The 21907-nt window shown below is 34.8% G+C and overlaps 1 protein-coding gene across 11 annotated transcripts in view; it reads left to right on the forward strand.

The window, feature by feature from the left end:
- Window positions 1-21907, forward strand: part of Rttn (rotatin) — a 210727-nt gene that overhangs the window by 132865 nt on the left and 55955 nt on the right. For 10 of the 11 annotated variants that reach the window (XR_015443133.1, XR_015443131.1, XR_015443132.1 and 7 more), the window contains exons 35-37: window positions 10575-10668; window positions 16849-17041; window positions 18737-18827. Coding sequence is in view for 4 of the 11 variants with exons in the window: in XM_087191413.1 (XP_087047539.1) it covers window positions 10575-10668; window positions 16849-17041; window positions 18737-18827 (378 nt within the window). In the remaining 7 variants the exon portion in view is untranslated. The remainder of the gene's footprint in view (window positions 1-10574; window positions 10669-16848; window positions 17042-18736; window positions 18828-21907) is intronic. The other variant, XM_087191398.1, reaches the window with a different exon arrangement.

A 21907-nucleotide genomic window follows, 5' to 3' on the forward strand; every position in this document is an offset into this window, starting at 1 on the left:
GAATTGAAGAAGATACAGTTTGGTTTTTTTGGTTGGCGTGTCTTTCCACTGTGTCTTTCTAAGGAAAGCATTATCTTTTGGTTTTGGTCATATCAAAGCACTTGCTATTGGTAGGCCATTATCCATTTTATGCTGTTAATTCCACTTTAGGAACTTTAATAGTTTTGTGTAATGAATATTCATTCAGTTGCTTGGCACACTTTGTAAGGATTGGGACCTGTATATCTTTTGTTTAGTTTTTGTTTTTGTTTTTGTTTTGGTACTGGGGGTGGAACTCAGGACTTTGTGCTTATGAGGCAAGTTCAGTGCCACTGAGCTAAATTCCCGGCCCAGGGACCTGTATATCTTATAAACTACACTAGTGTGAATAAAGTCTCATTGTTATCCTCGGGACATTCATTACCCTTGTAAATACTCCCTCAAAAGGGCCCCTGATCCAACTCAGTCAGGCATTTGGTATTGTTTTTCCTTCTGAAATCACAATTCTACTTTCCCAAAATGGATAGCTGTACCTACCAATGTGTAGCAACAGCTTTATGGCCAATATTTGGACTTTTCTGTTACTCTTGAGCAGAAATATGTTTGTATTTTTAAAATAATGTTTTATCATTTGTCAAGTAGGAAACATGATTTTTTTTTTAGCTTTTCTTTGGGAAATACATGGGACACAAACCTAAAGAAAACTTACTTTAGTTTATTTAAACACTTAAGGAGAAATTTTACTGACCAGTCTTCATTATCTTGAAAAAATCTGAGTCATTCTTGTGATTACTATTTAAAAAAAAAAATAAGGACATGAAGCAATGTCCTACCATCTGCAACTGGTAGGGCATTCTTTTGAATTGGAATCACCATTTGGCTCCCCATATTGGTTACATTCCACTTCAAAGCCAGATGTGATCGATAACATAATATATGTTATAATCAAGGTGCAGTGAGGTTGCACTTGGATAATGAAATAGAAAGTGATTTTGTGTAGGAAGTGGTAATAGAAATGGACTTTGAAAGACTTACTCCTTCCTTTTTATGTTTATGCTACATTTACAAAGGGCTGAGAAGTTAAAATACATATATTCAGTACCCACTAAAGAGTTAAAGTCTAATTCAAAACATAAAGCATAATTAGAAAATAACTGAATACTAAGTTTGTTGCACTGAAAGCACTAAATACTTAGAAAATGCATGGGGTTAGTTGGAGTGCAGTGCCTGAGGAAGGCTGAGTTTGAGTAGAAGAGCATCCAGATCAGGGTTAGTCAAGAAAGCTGATTCATTTTTTGGATTTGAGTTTTAATAATAAGGATATAAAGGTAGTTCAGCACATTGAAATGTTCTGAAATTTTACAGTTGACATTAGAGAAATAATATATTGACACTTTGGGGGCAATTAAAAATTATTTTATAAAATTAATAGTATACCAAGGGCAGTTTAAGCAGAGGCAGATCCAAAAGGCTTTTTAGTAGAACAATAGTTTTGATATAAGCATCAATGGTAGGGCATATTCCTACCTCCAGTGTAGTGACCTCAGGAAAATTTGAGATGCCAATGTAAATGACAGTGAAGAGAGAGAAATAGAATGATGTATTTTAAGTAAATTTCGACTCCTCATGGATTACCAAAGGACTAAAAAACTTTGTAAATGACAGTGAAGAGAGAGAAATAGAATGATGTATTTTAAGTAAATTTCGACTCCTCGTGGATTACCAAAGGACTAAAAAACTTTGTAAATGACAGTGAAGAGAGAGAAATAGAATGATGTATTTTAAGTAAATTTCAACTCCTCGTGGATTACCAAAGGACTAAAAAACTTTGTAAATTTTAGTTAGAAGGAAAATACAAATGACATTGTAGTTCCTCAAAGTTGTTGTTATGGCCACTGGACTGCAGCACAATGAAAAAGGACAAGGTGTATTTGATTTTGGTTTCTGAGGGTTTTTTGGTACAAAAATTTGTCTAGTAATAAAACTTAAATATTAATAGCCAATGATACCTATTATTAATTTTTTAGTATTAGTAATTTTTAGTATAATTTTTAGTATATAATAATAAATTAATACAAACCCAGATAAAATGGAATATTCTGTTCTATGTTCATAATATGTATTATTTTATAGAGTTACCATTTTAAAAACATTTTATCTACCTGGTAGCTTTATTTGCCTGGTAGCTGTAACTAAAACATATTTTGTGTTTGTACTAAACTATTGTATTCAGCTGTCCTGTTGTTGGGACCATATACCTAATACCCACAACTTAAATGAAGAAATGATTTAGTTCAGAGGTTTCAGTTCATGGTCATCTGGATCCAGGGCAGGTACTGTATGGTGAAAAGGCACAGGAGAGCAATGCTGCTCAGTTCATGGTGGCCGGGAAGCAGACCATGATGCCAGAGAGGAAGGGGTGAGGAACTCGATAAAGACCCCTAAGGGCATGCCTCTGTGACCCAACCAGAGGATGATTCCGAGCCAATGAAGTTGACAGTTAAGGTTTACCATCACAAATACACACTGGTAATAATGTGATCATTTTATATAATAAGTTCTGATGTATAGAAAGAGCCAGTTTCCTCATCATCTTTCAATATACTTGTATATAGATTTTTATTGGTGAATATTAATTTTACATGTAATTAGGTTTCATTTTGGCATTTTCATACATGCATATAACATTTATTGAACTTCTTTATTTTTAGAACTCAGTATACTATTTAGGTTGGCATATTAAATGCTATAAATGTGTTAAATTGTTATAGCCACACTATTCAATGGTGGTATGCTTTTTACACATAAAAAATCTTTATCATAGAGAATATAAATATTTGGCTCATGGCCACAAGTGGATGCCTAATTTGCACTCTTTTGGGGGGGGGGTTACTGGGGATCGAACTCGGGTCCTTGCACTTGCGAGACAGGTGGCAGAACCACTGAACTAAATCTCTGGCCCCTATTTGTACTTTTAATCATAATAGAACATAAAGACCATGGCTATATTGTGGTTTTTATCTCTGAATATAAGTGTTCTCCAGTTAGGCATGCGAGAATTTTCCCTCTTCTGCTGCTCATTCCTTCAGTGGTGTTTTTCTGAGCTTTTTTTATTCAGTGTTATGCACAATCCATTGAATGATAGCTCTATAACAGTTGAAGTAATTTAATGATTACAGTTGCTAAAGCTTTTCTGGTCTTGGGAATAAAGAGAAAAGTATACTTACAAAAATGAACACATAAAAAACAAAAAAGAAAAATGAACACATGGATCCTAGGATCCCATAGAAAGTTTTTGTGTCTTATTTTTTGCCATGTTCTAAAAATCTGGATAGAGTTGTACCCTATTTTTTAATGCAGCTAATCTTCATTTTCCCCCTTTTAAAAAAAAAATTAGCCTATTTAAGCACCATGATATTTTTCATGAAAAAAATTAAAAGATCATTTTGACAAATAAAATAGCCAAGTTTTAAGTTAACTTTAACTTTCCAGTGAAGTCTTTTTTCTATAAAGCAGAATACAGAAAAACCTTTTTGTTTATATGACAAATTGTTTTATTATACTTAAATTCTACTTTGATACGGCAAACGTCTGCTGTTTTCTGCAATTTTAAAGACTTTTAATAGTGGCTGCTTATTTTACACTGAAACAGTTGGGAAATCTTTAGTTATCAAATCTGTTTACAAATTCATTGAGAAAAAAATTAATCTTTCAGTTTTTATAATCAAAATTTAATTCTTCTATTTTTACTTGGTTTCTCCCAGTTTTACTGAAATGTATTTATCAAATTCTGTATATTTAAGATCTATAATACTATTTGACAAATATATATATATATATAGTGAATTGATCACTCTTAAATTAGCAAATTATGTTACCTTTATTTATTTATTTATTTTTTAGGTAACAATTTTATTTTTTTTTCCCCCTTAAGTTTATTGGTACATTTTAGGTATAAAATACATTTAGGTACATCATTAGGATCTTGTACCATTACCTGAGTATCTTGGTTCTTATTTTTTTCCCCTTCCCTTGCCCTCCCTCCACCCCCTCCATGCTTCCCTATTTGCAAAGATTTTGTTTCCATTTTTTTCCTTTTCTCATATTTTTTCTTTTGCCTTCTTTCCTTTCCCCTACCCCTCCAACTTCCCCTGCTCCTTTAGATCTTTACATCCTATTGCACAATATCAATTATACATTGTTTAGAATTACAATATCAAGATCTAGGAGACATTAGCACAGGTTTTACAGAATTAAAAAGGATATAGAAAGCATATATCAAAAATATGTTTTGAAATAAATTTGACAACTTCTAAGAAGTACCTTGGAAGACAAATTAATGAAACTAACTCTGGAGGAAATATAAAATTTGAATAGCACCTATTAAAGAAAGTGTATTCCTAGCTTGAAAACCTACCTATATGACAACAACAGGCTCGTATACTTTTTAACTGATAAATTATATCAAACATTTAAAGCAGAAATAAAAAAAGGAACACTTTTCCCCTTATTTTAGGAAATCAACATTGTGCTAATCCTAAAACTGGATAAAGATAATAGAAGAAAAAAGTATGAACATAGGTAGAAATTTGTTTAACAAAACAAACTAGTAGAAGTCAGATCTGGCCGAATGTAGAAAGTGGTTTTGTTATAGGGATGGCAGTGTTGGTTCAGCACTGGAAGATCCACCCCCAAAAGTCATCATTTTAACAGAGGAAAGGAAAAAGCCATTTGATCCTGTCACTAGTTGCAGAAAAAGTATTGGACTAAATTCCACAAGCTGTTCATGGTAAAAGCTATCAGGAAACTAGAAGTAGAACAGAACCTTCTCAACAGATTAAAGACATGTACTCCATACTTGCAGCGAGAACACTTTATATGAATGGAGAAGATACAATGCTTTCTCCTTAAGGTGGGGAACAAGGCCAGATATGCTTACTCTTCATCTGTCCATTAAACTTTGAAACATAGGCCCAAACCAAAATAGTCTGGCAATAAAATGACACAATTAGGATAGGATTGGCAAGGTAGAAGCAAAATCTTTAGATGAAATGATCATCTACAGAGAAAATACTAAGAAATCTCTAGGAGCCCCTAGAACTTGTATTTGAATTTAGCAGGATTAGAAAACACAAAGTATATATAAGAATTCAGGTCTATGTATACTTGCTATGTATGAAGAATTGGATATTGAAATTTAAAAGTTATGTAGGAGTACAAAGGACCTAGAAAAGTTAAAAAAAAAAAAAAAAAGAAAAAGTGTTGGAAGACATTTAGCAACTAATTTTAATACTTCCTCTAATGCTACATTAATCAGGGCTGTGTTGGTGTAAGGAAAGACATAGATCACTAGAATAAAACAGAGGATCTAGAAATAGAACCACACATATATGGTCCACTGAGTTTTGAAAGATCATTTAACATTAACATTTTATAGAATATAAACTCAATTCAAGAGCCGAGGAAAAGAGTGTTATCAAATGGCACTAGAACACCTGGTATCTGCATATAAAATATTAACCTCAATCCTTTATTTCCATACATAAAAATAACTTGAAAGGATCTATGAACCTAACTATGAAAGCCTAAAAGAGTAAAACTTTAAGAAGAAATTATAAGGAAAAACGTTTATGAATTTAGGGTTGGCAAGAACTTCCTAGGATACAAAAGACATGATGTATAAAAGAAAAAAATTGATAAATGAGATTCCATCAAAATTTAGAACTTTAAATGACGTCATTAAAATGAAAAGTAGTCCTTAAACAGACCATATTTACAGTGCATGTAACCTATGACCAGAATATATAAAGAACTCTTACAGCTCATTAAAAGACAACCCAATTAAAAAGTAGACATAAGAAGATGATAAATAGCCAGTACAGCACAAGGAAAGGTGTGCAACTCTAGAATCAGAAAAATACTAATCATAAACAATAACAAGATTGAATTATATACTCATTAGGGAGATGAAGTTAAAAGTTTTAAAAGCCTTGTCATTACTTTTTCTTTTTGTTGGATTCCCCCCCTTTGTGTTTTATTTCTTGTCACACCCAGTGGATTCATTCTGCTGGGCTTCCTGGGGTTGTGGTCCTCATTTTCTTTTCCCAGGATATTGTCTAAAATTTTTTGGAGTGCTGGTTTGGTATTCATGAAGTTCCTGAGGTGCTCTTTATCATGAAAGTATCTTATTTCTCCATCCATTTTGAAAGATAGTTTTGCAGGGTACATCAATCTGGGTCAGAGGCTGTTTTCCTTTAGGGCATAAAATACATCTCTCCAAGCTCTTCTTGCCTTGAGGGTTTGCATTGAGAAGTCTGCTGTGATTCTGATGGGCTTTCCTTTGTATGTGATTTGTTTCTTTTCTCTCACTGCTTGTAGAATTTTGTTCTTCTGTTGGATTTCTGGAATCCTAACTATTATATGCCTATGTGGCTATAGGCTAGCCTAACTATCATATGCCTATGTGTAGAGTTTTTTTTGATCAAAGCTAGCTGGAGTCCTATATACCTCACTTATCTGTATGTCAAGTTCTTTTCCCCTCTTTGGGAAGTTTTCTCCCATCACTTCTGTGAACAGTTTTTTGATGTCATCTGCACTCTCTCCTCTTTCTTCATTGACTCCAATCAGTCTTATGTTATTCTTCTTTGCATCGTCTAGCAGCTGCTGGATTGATTTCTCGTGTTCTTTTACAATTTTAAAGCAATTTTTCTTTTCCTGGTCACTAATTGCAGTCTTTTCTTCTATATCTGAAATTCTATCCTTACATTGGTTCATTCTGCTGCTCAGACTTTCGATGGAGTTTTTAATCTCCTGGAAATCTGTTTGTATCTGTTTTATGGATTCCATTCGTTTCCTATGTTGGGATTCCATCATGTTCCCCAGATCCTCTATTTTTTTATCTGTGTTCTCTCTAGATTTATTAATCATGTCTTTCACCATGAGCAAACTCTTTGCTGTTATCTGAGTAATTATTTCTGATTTCATTTTTCCCAGATCCTCTTTTTTTGCCAGTTGAGGGAGTCCAGGTGGTTGAGTTATCAGAGTGTTCCATTTTGTTTCCCTTTGAGGTTGCTGTAGGTGATCTGGAAGTCTGTTTTTGAGGCTTGTTTACATGTCTTTTCATTTCCACAGGGGGTGGGGGGGGGTGCTTCTGGCACCTGTGCGGCTCGCCTTCTCTGCCCTAGGAGCATGGAATGGCAGCGAGGGAGCCTCTTCCTGGGTGCTGGGATTGGGTCACCTTCTCTGCCCTAGGAGCTTGGAATGGCGGCAGGGTAGCCTCTTCCTGGCTGCTGGGATAGGCTCACCTTCTCTGCCCCTTACCTTTCTTTTTGTGATGAGAACACTTAAGATATATTATTAGCAAATGTCAAGTGTATAATACAGTATTATTAGCTATAGTCATCATTCTGTGCATTAGATCTCCAAAATTTATCCTACTTATATCTAAAATTTGTACCCTTTGAGCTTCTTCCCATTCCCCCTACCCAGCCCCTGGTTACTACAATTACACTAATTTGAGTCATCAGCCTATCTGCTAAGTAGCTTTTATTGTCTTCTATAACATCAATAAAATGATAAGACTAGAAGTATATTGTGCCATGGTGAGCTTTATTGTCCACTTGATTGCCTTGAGAGCTTCTTGGGGGAATTAGTAAAGCATACTTAGGTGTGTCTGATTGGTCATGGAGGCGTAACCTTGGGGTCTGTGTCTGGTCCCTTACTATCTTGAGCTTTCCCCCTGCTCTGCTTCCTGGCTTCCTTGGACTAAGAAGCTTTGTTCTTCCACACCCTTCTACCATAATATTCCTACCTTGGAGGCAACTGTTCATAGACTGAAACCTCTGAACTGATATTTAAAGCTCTCCTTCAACTTGTGGGTGTCAGGTATTTTTTCCAGCAACTGGTAAAGTGATGTATATCACGTGTGTGTGTGTGTGTGTGTGTGTGTGTGTGTGTGTCAAAAAAAAGCTTAGTCTTATTTGTCTTATTGAGAAACTGTAAATTGAAGATCTCAGGGTATCTCATGCGACAGAAAAGTGAAGGAAAAATCTAGATTGTGATCTTTTACAGTGAGGCCATTTTTATGAATGCAGGAAGTGATAGAAGAATTAGACAAGATTCTATTAGAGGAAGACAGTGCTGGGCCTCTTACTTGGGGTTCTTAAGTGGTACAGAGAGTGGGAAGAGTGATAGCTCTGTGCTATAAAGAAAGAAGTGCTGACTAAGCATGCTCAATTGCTCTTAAACTAAGCCACCTCTTAGCTTCTCTATCTAGGAGGGTGTTAGAATTCTTAGTCTAGCTGAAATTCATTTACATGGATGTAGAAGAAATCAAGAATAAGAAGCATGTTCAGTCAAACTGAGCTAGCCAACTCTCTCGAGGTGTGTCTGAGGACTTCCTCTCACTCAAATTAATTTGTGCTTTCATGAATACAATACTGGACTGAGAATCTTAATTAGACTCTCAGCTGGGCAAATCCCTTAGCTTATGATACTTACCTCTAAATGCAGATGTGAACCACATCAGATCTTTTCTATCTGTAGCTTGATAGAAAACCTGTACTTTTCAGCAGCTAATATTTAAATGCTAAAACTATAGTTATTCCTTGGATTTTTAGTGAAAGTAATAGATTTGGATGTCAGTGTTTATTATCAAATATAGTCAAACAAGTATCAATTGAAAATTATTTCCAAATGAAGATTTGAGCATAGAACTAGAGCAATTCACTTTAATGCGTTTTGTTTCTATTTATTAAAATGGCAATATACTAATACATCAAAATGTGAAAATACATAAGGGCTACTAGAAATATAAATCACCCATAATCATTTTTTGAAGAATAATGAAGAAGTCTTTGTGATTTCTTATCCACCTGAATTAAGTTACAACTATTAGATTCATTCCAAAAACATCTTTTCTAAATTTGGGTTTCCCTTCCCTGGACTATCTTAAGAAAAATTACAATTTTTATTATTGCCTTTCCTGTGATCCTGAAGCATTACTTTCCTTTCTTTTAATGAGCCAGATATTTAATGGGCCCTTCAAAGCTTTCTTTTCCCAAACTGAATGCTAAAATAATAAACCAGTCCCCTACTTCTGCTTCTTCAGTCTTTGTCACTTGAAAGAATTTTCACTGAAATGAAGGATTCCAGCATCATTTTCCCCTTCACTTTTCTTATATAGCCAGAAGAGTTTGTGGTAGGATCAATATATTAGATAACTCCTGCATAGTTTATGGTATCAGTCTTGGTGTTTGAGGGTTTTCTTGCCAGAACTATAAAAGTTTTCTTGACATCTGTTGACAGGAACATTTTTTATATGCTTCTTATTGCTACCTGGGCAAATCTATTTTTAAAAATGAACAATTTTTTTTTTTTTGATACCAGGGATCAAACTCGGGACCTTGAGCTTGCAAGGCAGGCACTGGAACCACTGAGCTAAATCCCTGGCCCCCCAAAATAAACAAATTTTAGCCTACCTTTTTCTGTTACTTGGATCAAATGTTCTATAAACTAAGGGATTTAAGTTATTTAGACTGAGTTTATCGAAGTTTACTTTTTAGATGACTTTTTGTGCTTAGCTTACATTTTTTAGTTATAGCTCTCATTTATTGGTGTTATAATTGTCATAATTGATGTGGCAAAAGATGTGGAATTTGAAAAACAGTATATTAATTTCATTTCTACCAATTTCAAATTTTTATTTTTTTCATTATTAGAAACTACAAATGAAAATAACATTAATTTTTGTTTTTGTGTCATCATATTAAATAATAAATGTTAGGATATACACAGTCAACACACAGATGTCAACTGTAGTGTGTGAGCCTGCAATAGTGTTGATTTATCAGTTCTGTTGATACCTTGTTCTGTGTGTTTGCACTGACCTGGAGGCTCCCCAGGTACAGGCACACCACAACTTCTCACTGAGGATTGATGGCAAGAAAAAAGAGTTATCTGACCTTGCCAGATACTGTGTTTTTCACTTAAGAGGTGCCAAACACATCAGCCTGGGTGCTTTCAATTTTAGGAAACCACATGGTCTGCCCATCTATGAATATGTGGGTGAAATTGTGGTTGCTTTCAGAGGCATTTCTATTTTTAATGTTTTAAGAAATGCTGTATTCTAAAACCTAGTGTCAGTATATTGCAGAGCTCTTAAAAACTTTCTTTTGTGATAGAAAAATCATTTACTACTTCTAATTCTTATAGGTTTTTTAAAAACTTATGAGTAGATCACTAAGTGTAAAACATATTAAGAACATAATGAATTTTAGGGAGTATATTTTTGTCTTTCAACATTTGGGCAACAAGTAGGCTTTAATAAGAAACTTTAAAATCCTACATGGGCCTTGAGTCAAAACTGTACTACTGTAAGTTACTGATTATATAAACTGTAGTACTCATAAGAGGTAGTAGAAAATGCCATTAATAAAAATCTGCTATAACTGAATACATGCAGTGTTTTAATTACAGCAGTAAGTACTATTTTTTATGAACTGATTGCTTAAGATTATCTTGTGTGTATGTTGCTTGCATTTTATTCTGTGCCATAACATTATTGAGTAAAATAATGTTTCTTTGCTGATTTATAGGTGACACCTTCAGTGGGGAGCGCTGAATTTCAACCACTTGCGCCACCAACAGTGCTTCTCTCTGAAGCCTTGCATGACCAATTCGTGCCCCAAGGTATATCCTTTTAGGAAGACATTCTGCTTTCATAAAGAAAAATAAGTTGATCCAGACAGATATTTTGATAGTAAATATCTAAAAAAAGTGAATGAAATATGGACATAATAGAATAATTTTAGAATGATTATATTGGATATGAACAAAACATATACTCTTAACTAATAAATGGGAATTTGGTCTGATTGTAACATGATTCATTATTAGTTAAGCATAGCTATTTAGTATTTGAATGAGGGAAGCAGTGAATATTGGTTAATTACATTTTTTAACCCTCTTTTGGGAAAACAGTTTTACCACAGTAGTCTGCTTGAAAGTGAAGAGATCTGGTCATGAACATTTTCTAAGGCTGTGCTTCTTATTTGAAAGATACAAACTTACTGAGACTTCATTAGAAATATTTGATTAATAACCTGGATTTTATTTTTATTAGTGGTAGTATAAAGGTTTTAATCCTTTTATTAAGAACTGCTTTCAGATCTGCTTTGTATTCAACTTTATTTCAAAAATTACAACTTTGTTAATTATGAGAGTATGTAGGCCTTTTTAGTAGCATTAAATTTCTGATATGACTTATATTGAAGTATACCCTATACAGAAAAAATGCTTTTAGAAATATGTGGCGTAAAGGATGGGGATATAGCTCAGTGGTAGAACACTTGCCTAACATGCATAAGGCTAGGGTTCAATCCCTAATATGGGGGCGGGGGGATACTTGCTTAATTACTACTTTGAATTTTCATTATAATATTTGGGGCCGGGGATTTAGCTCAGTGGTTCTGGCGCCTGCCTTGCAAGTGCAAGGTCCCAAGTTCGATCCCTGGTACCAAAAACAAAACAAAACAAAAATACAATATTTGTTTTGACAATTTCCTAAACAGTGTTCCATTTGGGTTTGTTTTTTTTTCCTTAAATTCTTTTACTGTTACATTTTAGGTATACAATTCGTTTACATTTATCATTGAGTGCTTGTACCTGTACATGATGTATCTTGGTTCTTATTCTTTTCCCCATTACCTGTGCCCCCTTCACCCCCTCCACCCTTCCCTATTTACATAGATTTCATTTCCATTTTTTTTCTTTTCTCATAATTTTCCCTTTCCTTTCTTTCTTTTTCCCTTCCCCTCCCATCACCCCTACACCTTTGGACTTTTTCCCATTTCACATTATCAATTATTTGTTTTAATCATTTTAATCCTTATTTACACTTTGTTTCTCACACTAGAGAAACTGTTTGGTATTTACATGTGTGTCCTGTTTATTTCACTTAAGAGCGTGGCCTCAATATGCTTCCATTTAGCTATAAATGTCTCTAGTTTCTCATTCTTTTTGTCTGAGTAGTACTCCATTTTATACAGTATATAAAAGTGTTTAATTGTAAATAATATTTATTTTATCCTCTCTATAGTATGCTTGGAAATCTTAAAAGAATTGATGATAAGGCTAATTTAAACAGTAAATGAATTCAGTAAGGTAGTGTGACATAATATTAACCTACAAAAATCAATACACATAAACAATTAGAAAGTATAATGATGGAAAAAACCACCATTTACCATAGCAGTAATAATAAAATATTAGAAAAAAATAACCTCTATACCAAAAACAAACCTACCAAGAGGGAAATTAGGGAAACAGTACCTTTCACAATAGCATCAAAAAAATGAAATACTTACCAATTAACCTAACCAAGGAAGTGAAAGACTTCTATAATGAAAACTGTAGTACTCTGAAAAAGAAGAATGAAGAAGAAAATGGAAAGATATCTCCTATTCCCGGGAAGGCCGAACCAGTATAGTCAAAATGGCCATATTTCCAAAACTGTTATAGAGATTCAATGCCATCCCAATCAAAATACCAATAATATTCCTTACACAACTGGAGAAAGCAATCCTAAAATTTATAGGAACTGGAAAAGATGGAGAGTAGCAAAAGCAATTCTGAGTAACAAGGGCAAGGCAGAGGCATCACAATCTGAGACTTCAAGTTATACTACAAAGATACTGTGATAAAAACAGGATGGTATTGGCAAAAAAGATAGACCTGTGGGTCAGTGGAACAGAATGCAAGATACAGAAACAACTGCAGCCACACTCAACTGTGTTATCTTTGTCAAAGGGGCCAAATCCATTTGCAAGAGGAAAGATAGACTCTTCAACAAATGGTGCTGGGAAAACTGATTATCCATATGCGAAAGGCTGAACCTAGACCAACTGATCTCACCATGTGCTAAACTAAAATCAAAATGGGTCAGAGATCTAAACATTAGAACAGAAACGATCTGCTGGAAGACAAAATAGATAAAACTCTTGAAGACATAGGTGTAGGCAAAGACTTTCTAATAAAACCCTGGTTGCACAAGAAATAATACCAAGAATCAACAAATGGGATCATATCAAATTAAAAAGTTTCTGCACAACAAAAGAACCACTTATAGAGTAGTGACAACCTACAAAATTGGAAAAAAATTTTGCCAGCTACTCAAAGAACTATATCTAAGATTTATATATCTAGAATATATAAAGAACTCAAAAAATTAGCCCCCCCCAAATTTTAAGACAGTTAAAAAATGGGCATCTAAAAATGAATAAACACTTCTCAGATGACATATAAACAGCCAATAAATACATGAAACATCACTGGACATTTGAGAAATGCAAATTAAAACAACACTGAGAGGGCCGGGGATTTAGCTCAGTGGTTTTGCCGCCTGCTGCGCAAGCGCAAAGACCTGAGTTCGATCCCCGGTACCAAAAACAAAAACAAAAACAAACAACACTGAGATTCCATCTCACTGCAGAAAAAATGGCTACCATCAAGAAATCAACCAATAATAAATATTGCAGAGGCTGTGAGGAGAAAGGAACCCTTCTCCATTGCTGTTGGGACTATAATCTGATATAAGCACTATGGAAATCAGTATGGAGATTCCTCAAAAAACTAAAAATAGAAATTCCGGCCAAGCTATTCCCTTTCTAGGTATCTTCCCAAAAGATATTTAAAGACATCATATGACAGTGATGTATGCATACTCATATTTATAGCAGTGCAATTCATAATAGCTAAATCTTGAAAGCAGTTTATATATCCATCAACAGATGAATGGATAAAGAAAATGTGGTATTTATACACAATGGAGTACTACTCTGCCACAAAGAAGGATAAACTTCAGTCATTTGTAGGCAAATGGATGCACCTTGAGACTATAATGTTAAATGAAGTATCTTAGACACACAAGCTTACGTATTGCATGGTTTCTCATGAAAGACAGATAATTGGAATAATGAGAGAAAAAATGTGATCTAGCACAGTGTATCTAAAGCTGTACCTTGACTTAGTACAATTTTCTTACGTGTTTTATATCTTCCTTAGCCTGTTAGTCTTGTTTATAATCTCTATATATCATAATTAACTTTATAAGGTCTTATAAATACATGAATCTGATGCTGGAAAAGTACAAGGCGGAGGGAGGTGAAGGGAAAAGAAAAAAAAGAATTGAAATGTGCTATTTACATGTACAAATTCCATAAGTGAATACAATCATTGCAAATGTGTATAATAAAAGTTTTTTTAAAAGATTGGATGAAGAAAAAAATATATACAAAAGTTTATTGTAGGAAACTCTAATACTCTCGAAGAACACAAATATAGATGTGGACAAATGGAAAGATATCCTTTATTTTTAGGTACAATGGCTCAGCATCAAAAACATGTAACTTTTCCCTAAATTAATCTATAAGTTAAATACAGCCCCAGTAAAAATACCAACAAACTTCTTTAGGGTGGACAAGATTTTATTCATGTGAAGAAAAGAGTGTAAAATACACAGGAAAATATTTGAAAAGGAGACTATCCTTACTGGATATTAAACCATACTAAGGAGCATAATAAAAATCAATATATTATGTTACTGGCACATAAAAAACAAATAAAATTGAAAAAATTTCCTATATGATTAAATAATGTAACATCTCAGATCATTCTATGAAGCATGAATCTTTTGATAAGTGATCCTAAAACTGGCTAGCTATTTGAAAAGAAAACCTATTTTACATCATACACCAGAATTATGAGTTATAAAAATGAAAAATCTAAATCATACAAATATTAGAATAAAGCATGGATAGATACCTTATAATCTCAGAATAGGAAGATATTTTTTAACTGTGTAAATATCTAGATCAATAAAAAAAAGTAACAAACGTTCTACATGTAATTAAATTGAAAAATAACTGTTGCGTGGCACAAAATGCCATAAACTCCAAAGACACTGACAAGCCTGCATAACTGTTTGCAATATAACTCATAGACAAAGATATATAAATATATAACAAATAAGAAATTCCTAATATTTGGAGAACCCTACACCTTATGTAAAAGTAAGTAGAAACTATGAGAATATAATTCACAAAAAAGATGTAACAGTCACTCTTATCTTTGGATAAGAGCTGAAATACTCTTTCTTATCTAATAAATTGCCAACAATTAACAAACATTCTGTTGGCAAGGCTATGGAAAATGAGCGCTTTTATACACTGTTAGAGAGAATGAATTATTGTAGCACTTTTGGAGAGGAATTTGGCTATGTCTAACAAACCTGTATATGTATTCACCTTTTATGTAGGAATTTTTCCATGACTCCAACAATATGAAATTTATTGCTTATGCATGTAATTATTTAATACAGTAATTGTTTGTAATTGGAAAGTACTGGAAACAACCTGAATTCTCATAAGTGAAAGTCTGTAGATTAAATAATACCACTGCCTAACTCTTAATGTCCTGGTTTTCATAATGGTACTGGAGTAATAAAATACATTGTCTTTGTTTTTAGGAAATTAATTTAGGATTAAAGGAACATTGTGTCTGTGGCTTATATTACATAAAATGATAAGTAGGCAGGCAGATGAATAAAATGCGGCAAAAATTAATGATTCAGACCATAGGCCTATGAGAATTATTTTGTCTTTTTCTGTAAGTCAGAATTTATTCAAAATTTAATATTTTCTTTAAAAAATGAAATAAGGAGCCACAATAATTAGGAAAATTTTTGAGACAGACCATACTCCCATATCTTCAACTCTTAAATTCAAACTATCTGAAAACCAAGTTTTCTCAGAACTCAGTCCGTAGCTGTCTTACTTTTCTTGTTGCTGAGACAAAATACCTGACTCCATAATTAAAGGAGAAAAGGTTTATTGTAGCTCATAGCTTATAGAGGTTTCAGTTCATAGTTTGCTGGCTCCAAGGCAGAATGGGATGGCAGAGGACTATCACAGAAGAGAAATAGTCCATGGCAGGCAGAAGGCAGCAAGGAGCAAGTGAAAAGCAGCAACCCTCTTTCTGTCCTTTATATTCTATCCAGGCTACCCACCTTTAGGGCAAATAGCACTCACACCCAGGGTGGAGTACCCTTAATCCAAGTATCACACCATGAATCAGTCCCAGCTTTACATCCTTGATCCCAGCATCACACCCCCTAGATCCAGCCACCCCCAGAAGCCCCACGTAAGACTGCATGAGGCTTTGGGGGGCCTCTAGGTACAAGCCATCATAGCAGCTACATCTGAATACCTTTGCTACACATGGCTAGTACAGATTTGAGGTCTTGTTTACTCCTTTATTGAGCCTGCTACGATTGTACATTTGCTGCACTACATATATATTTCATTATGGGATGATTTTAAGATCCATTGAATGTGTTAATGGAGGTATGGTACACATACATTATTACTTTTCTGAAATCCACAATACTTTGAATTTAGAAATGCCTCTGACCCCTGGAGTTTCAGAAAAAGGATTGTGGATCATCCATTTGTTCTTCGGTGTGTTAATGCTTGGGGCCCAAAACCATGTTCTGCCTTTCCTGTATCAGCTCCTCTCCTCTTCATGAACATGTATGTGCACACACCACACACAAACAGCACCTTCATATACATATATATTAACATACACTGCACACAAATACACACATGTGCACACAGTGGAGAATAGAGGTAAGGAATAGGAAGAGCAATCTAGCTTCCCAGCCTCAGGGTTAAGATGAGCTGAGCAGCTAGGGGTATTAACCAACCATTTGTCTTCATTTTTAGAAACTTGCTTCTGATTATAAACCTATGAATATTGTGCATAACTATGAAGTAAACTAAATATTAATTTTATGCTTATTTTCAATAATAGGTCAGCATGAAATTGCATCATCACAGCCACCTCATGATTCATCCCTGACTGCTCCCCTGCCCAAGCAACGTGTTTTTGTTACTCCATCTCTTCTTTCAGCCATCTGTAGCCTCCTAGACAACCTATTGGTGATTGCTCCCCAAGACACTGCAAATGCTCTCCAACAAGCCCAACTCATAGAGCTTCTCTGTAGGTAAGAGAGAATCACTCCAAGGGAGGCATGTTACATAACCTATATTCCTGAATTGATAGGAGACTTCCTGTATACTGGGAGTGTATTCTCATTCTTTGTAAGGTTTATTAAACTACAGGTGTTTTGGTTTTCTTACAGTTGTCTTGATAGTTTGTGTGTTAGGTCTATTAAAGTATTTGTATTGATTTGTTATCTTGACTATTAAGGCCTTTTCCTTTTCTTTCTTTTTTTTTTTCAGTTCAGGGAGTTCTAAGCCTCATCTGTCCTCTAGCACATTCAGAGAATATTATGTCATCCCCTTGGTTATTCTTAATTGGATATGAAAGAGTTTGATGATTCATCTCCCTAGTAGTCATAGACTTATGGCCCTAGCTTAAAAAAAAAAAAATCATTATTTAAATGCATTTACAGTTAATTTGTTACAGAAAACTAAGGTTTCCACCAGAATGTATTCTGATAAAAATCATGATTTTTAAAAAATGTTTTTATTCGTTTGCCTAAAATTAATGAATCTCATATAAATTTTTCTGATTTTCTTATACAGTGTCATAGAAAAGGCCTAGATTTTGAATTCAGGACCATCTAAAGTTGTTCATTCACTTAGTAGTGTTGCAGGCTTGGGAAAGTTATTTCCATCTCTCAAGTGTCGTTACTGACAGCTTCTTAAGGTATTGGAGAAAGGATTAAAAGTGGTAATGCCCAGGACTCTCCCCTATGAAAAGTAAATACTCTTCTTTTTTCCTAATATCCAGTATTACTGTAGTCAACTTTCTATTCCTACCTTTGTATTCATTTGCATTTCTCTACCTCACTATTTCTTCACCTTTGAACATTCATTCTCTTCAGTGTCTTCCTTGCCTTTGCCAAAGCATAAAGTTTATCTTTCTTTTTGGATATTAAAAAAACTAAAATGAATGTATTTTCTCATTTTGCTTTACTCAATTATGATTAGTCTTCTAACATTTATAATCTGTAATGAGCTATAGGCTATTTTTACTAATTATTGATCATTTCTTTCTACCATAATGCCTACCAAGGTTGGGAGAGTAAATCCTAGTCAGTTGGCTTTTCTTACTGTGAGGAGAATGACCAAAATAAAGCTCCGAGAATATCCTTGCTTTTTAGAAGTCAGTTAAGTTGAAATGGTATCGAGGCCAGAAAGGTGTTAAAGCAGAGGTGGCGAACGTATGGCACACGTGCCAACAGCAGGCTGTTTGTATCATTGAAAACTCTAAAAGGTTTGCCATCACTGTGTTAAAGGATCTTTTCCTGCAAAGGCTTATTGTATTTCCGTACATGCTTTTTACTTCTGATATTTAAAATAATTTTGTTTGTTTTGCTTTCTGAATATGAACATATTTCCTAGATTGTGATTTTGATATTTTGAATGGGAACATAACCACTGTTTTATTTTTGTTTGCTTTTTTTCTGAATGCTCTGTGTTGTATTTTATCCTACTTTTAATAAAATTTCTTTAGATATTCTTTGCTTAAGAATTCTTTGCTTCTCATATTTATCTAACGATATTTTTCTTCTTTTTGAAAAAGTCTGGGATATCTTGATAAACATTTTCTTATAAAAATCTGTTCTCAAATTCTATTCGGGTTTACCTTCAATCTTTAAATTCTGGCGTATTCATCCTCAGTTAAAAGCATACTGATCATCTAACATGTTTTCTTTTTCTGTCCTTTCCAGCATTGCAGATGCCACCCTTTTAGAGACATGTGTCTGGGAACTCAAGACCTCACTGCCTCCATTACCTCCAGTTGAACATACTCAGGCTCAGGTAAGTGTATCAAGTTCACTTCTTATCATCAAAATTGTAAGTTTGTTTGCTTTAAGTGCCCAAAGCATTAATTCTGCTGAGGAGACTATCTATAGGAGAAGGATAAAAATGTTTTGGAATATGTGTGATACGATAAGGTTTTTGAAATATTTTACTTAAAGTTTTTAATAAAGGATATATTTGGATGGTAGAAAGAGCAATGGATTGTAGTATTTCTGACTCCATCATGAACGAGCTACAAATGGTTAGCACCACTTGAAAGGGGGCCACTGTTGTAGTCTACCTACCTCTTCTATGATTTTAGATATCTGTTTTGCATTATTTCATTATATAAGTTAAAGTTTTTGAAATATTTGTCAGCTAAATTATGTGTATTTTTAAAAGCTATTCTGGTAAGATTGTTTATATGTTTTCCTTCACAGTTGTTTACTATTTTTAAATTCTTGCCTATAAATAGATTACATGCATAAAATATGCCTGATAAATATTTGTGTAGTTGTTGCTAATAGAGATTTTATCTCAAAGTCAAGTATCAGTAGGTTTCCAGATTTGGGAGAGGGGGTGGTGAGTTAAAGGTGTACTAGACCAGCATGCTATGCTTTGAGATGTGTTCTTTGATCTGTCTGAATATAAAAGACCCCTGTTACAAGGCTGGGGATATTTCATCTCTGAAGCACTTGTTCCAGGATGGTGTTTTCATTTGAATATTCTTATTTTCATAGTAACTGTTTCTTCCATTTTCTGTGTGCCCATTCAATAAATCTTTACTGAGTACTTTCTGTGTACTAAGATCTTAAGTGAATGAAACAAAGCCCCTTCCCCTCCTGGTGGAAGAAGAGTTAATAAGCAAATCTATGTATGTCTGATGATGATAGACATCTCAGAAGAAAAACAATAGCAGGGGACAGGAAGTAATATCAGAGCTGAGAGAAGAGGACTGCTCCACTTGTGTCCAGGGAAAGCCTTTCAGACAGTAATTGTGACCTGAAATACGTGAGGAAGCTAGTCCTGTGAACATCACAGGCCCATGGTCTCACAGTATACTTGGCTTGTCGAAGAAACAGCAAGGAAGCCAAAGCAGCTGGAGTGGAATCTGTGAGAAAGAAATGAGACCAGATAGCCATAATCAGCAAAACAAAGCAGACCCTGACCTATTATTTGCTGCTATATCCTGAATGTCTCATGTGGTACCTGACCCACACGGCAGGTGCTCATTCAGCACTTATGCATTGAATAAATAATAAAAGCAATAAACATCTGTGGGTACTTTGGTTAATTTATGTCATTCTACAGTAGTCACACGAAGTGTCGTTAATGGTATCATGTCATTCAGGAAATGACTTGGATCCTGGTGCATAAGCTGTGCGGGCCTTTCCCACAGAAGAGGCAGAACAAGGGCTCCATCCACATAGGCTGGTGCAGAGCCCCTATTGTAACCACTGCTTTGCCTGCTCACGTAGATTGGGCTGCTGGTGTGGTTACAAGAGGACTTTTTCCTCAGACCAGAACTCTCTTCAGCTGTGGGTACTGCAGACAGTCCTAGATGCTAGTGAGCCATCAGTGACCAGAGCACTCGCATCTCTCCCCAAATGCAGTCTGGGTTCGAGTAAGCACTGGAGCCTATGGTGACCAACGATGTGGGACAGAGTGAGGCTGGGTACAAGGGTGGTCAGCAAGGAAACAGATGGCCCTTAAGGTAGGATAGTCCAAAAAGACGTTGCAAAAGTAGCATTGGAGTTGACACCCGAGGAGGAGAAGAAACAGGCTTGCGGTGTGTGAGGCAGAGCCTATGGGTAGAACTGTGGGCAGTGGGATTGCAGTCTGCTAAAGGTACAGGTGTGTTGAAGTTTGTGATTGCTAAGGTTTTGTATTTTTGGCATTTGTTTTGAAGAGTGTCATAAACAGAAAACATTACTCTATGAACTACTATATCAATATTCTATTTATCTTTGACATGATAATATACTGAAATTCAGTTTTTATCTCACACTTCTTACTGGTGTATTTATTTATGGTAATACTTCATATATTCACAGGTCAGAGTTGTTATAGCTTTTAATAGTATAAAATATGAAAAGATCAAAGAAGACTTCACAACAGTAAGCAAAGTAAATTTCATGAACCCTTTTAGGAGTTTGTAACATATAGAACCACCTGTACTTTTAAGTTATCAAATTAAATAAAGGGTGAACATACTCAAAAAGACAAGTATTGTAGAATTATTTTGAAGTGGTCTGAGGCTGTGTACCATAGAGGTATGTACCCCTCACAGATATGGAACAGTTCCTGACTCTTAATTGCACTCTTGCAACATCAGAATGTGGGAAGAGGAAGATGTCTGAGAGCGGGGGGGAGGGAGAGAGAGGAGAGAGAGAGACTGACTTTTTTAGGGTTCACTTATAAGGACTATCTCCTTGCCTGAGGATAATGGATAAGTGAAACATCATAGCTATCTTAATCATTTTCTTATTGATGGGTCAAAATACCCAACACCCACAACTTAAAGGACAGGTTTACTTGGGCATATGATGTTTAGAGAATTGATTTCATACTCTGCTGACTCTAAGACAAAAAGTACAAGAGAGGAACTGCTCACATCATGGAGGCCAGGAAGCAGAAACCAAGGGAGGAGTGAAGGAGGGAGATGCACCTTGCCGGTCACACCCTCAGTGACTCACCTCTTTTGTCCAGGTCTTACCTCCTAACAGCACACTCAGCTGTGAATGCGAGGAATAGCCCACTGAGAGCACAGTGCCCCCATGATCCACTCGTCTTCAAAAAGCCCACCTCTGAACACATGAGGCTTAGGGACATTTTACATCTAAAAGCAACAATAGCTTAATCTGTAATTTCTGCATATCCAGAAAATTATTTTTAAAGTACTTTTCTTTTTGTTTTTTGTTTTTTCTTTTTTTTTCCCATTAAGTTTATTGGTATATTTTTGGTATAAAATACAGTTACATTCATCATTGGGATCTTGTACCATTACATGAGTATCTTGATTCTTATTTTTTTCCCCTTCCCCTGCCCTCCCTTCACCCTGTCCACCCTTCCCTATTTGCAAAGACTTTGTTTCCATT

Source organism: Heterocephalus glaber, unplaced genomic scaffold (assembly GCF_053883595.1).
Source record: "Heterocephalus glaber isolate CG9 unplaced genomic scaffold, H.glaber_assembly_v1.0 deba00000331, whole genome shotgun sequence".
NCBI classification, from domain to species: domain Eukaryota; kingdom Metazoa; phylum Chordata; class Mammalia; order Rodentia; family Bathyergidae; genus Heterocephalus; species Heterocephalus glaber.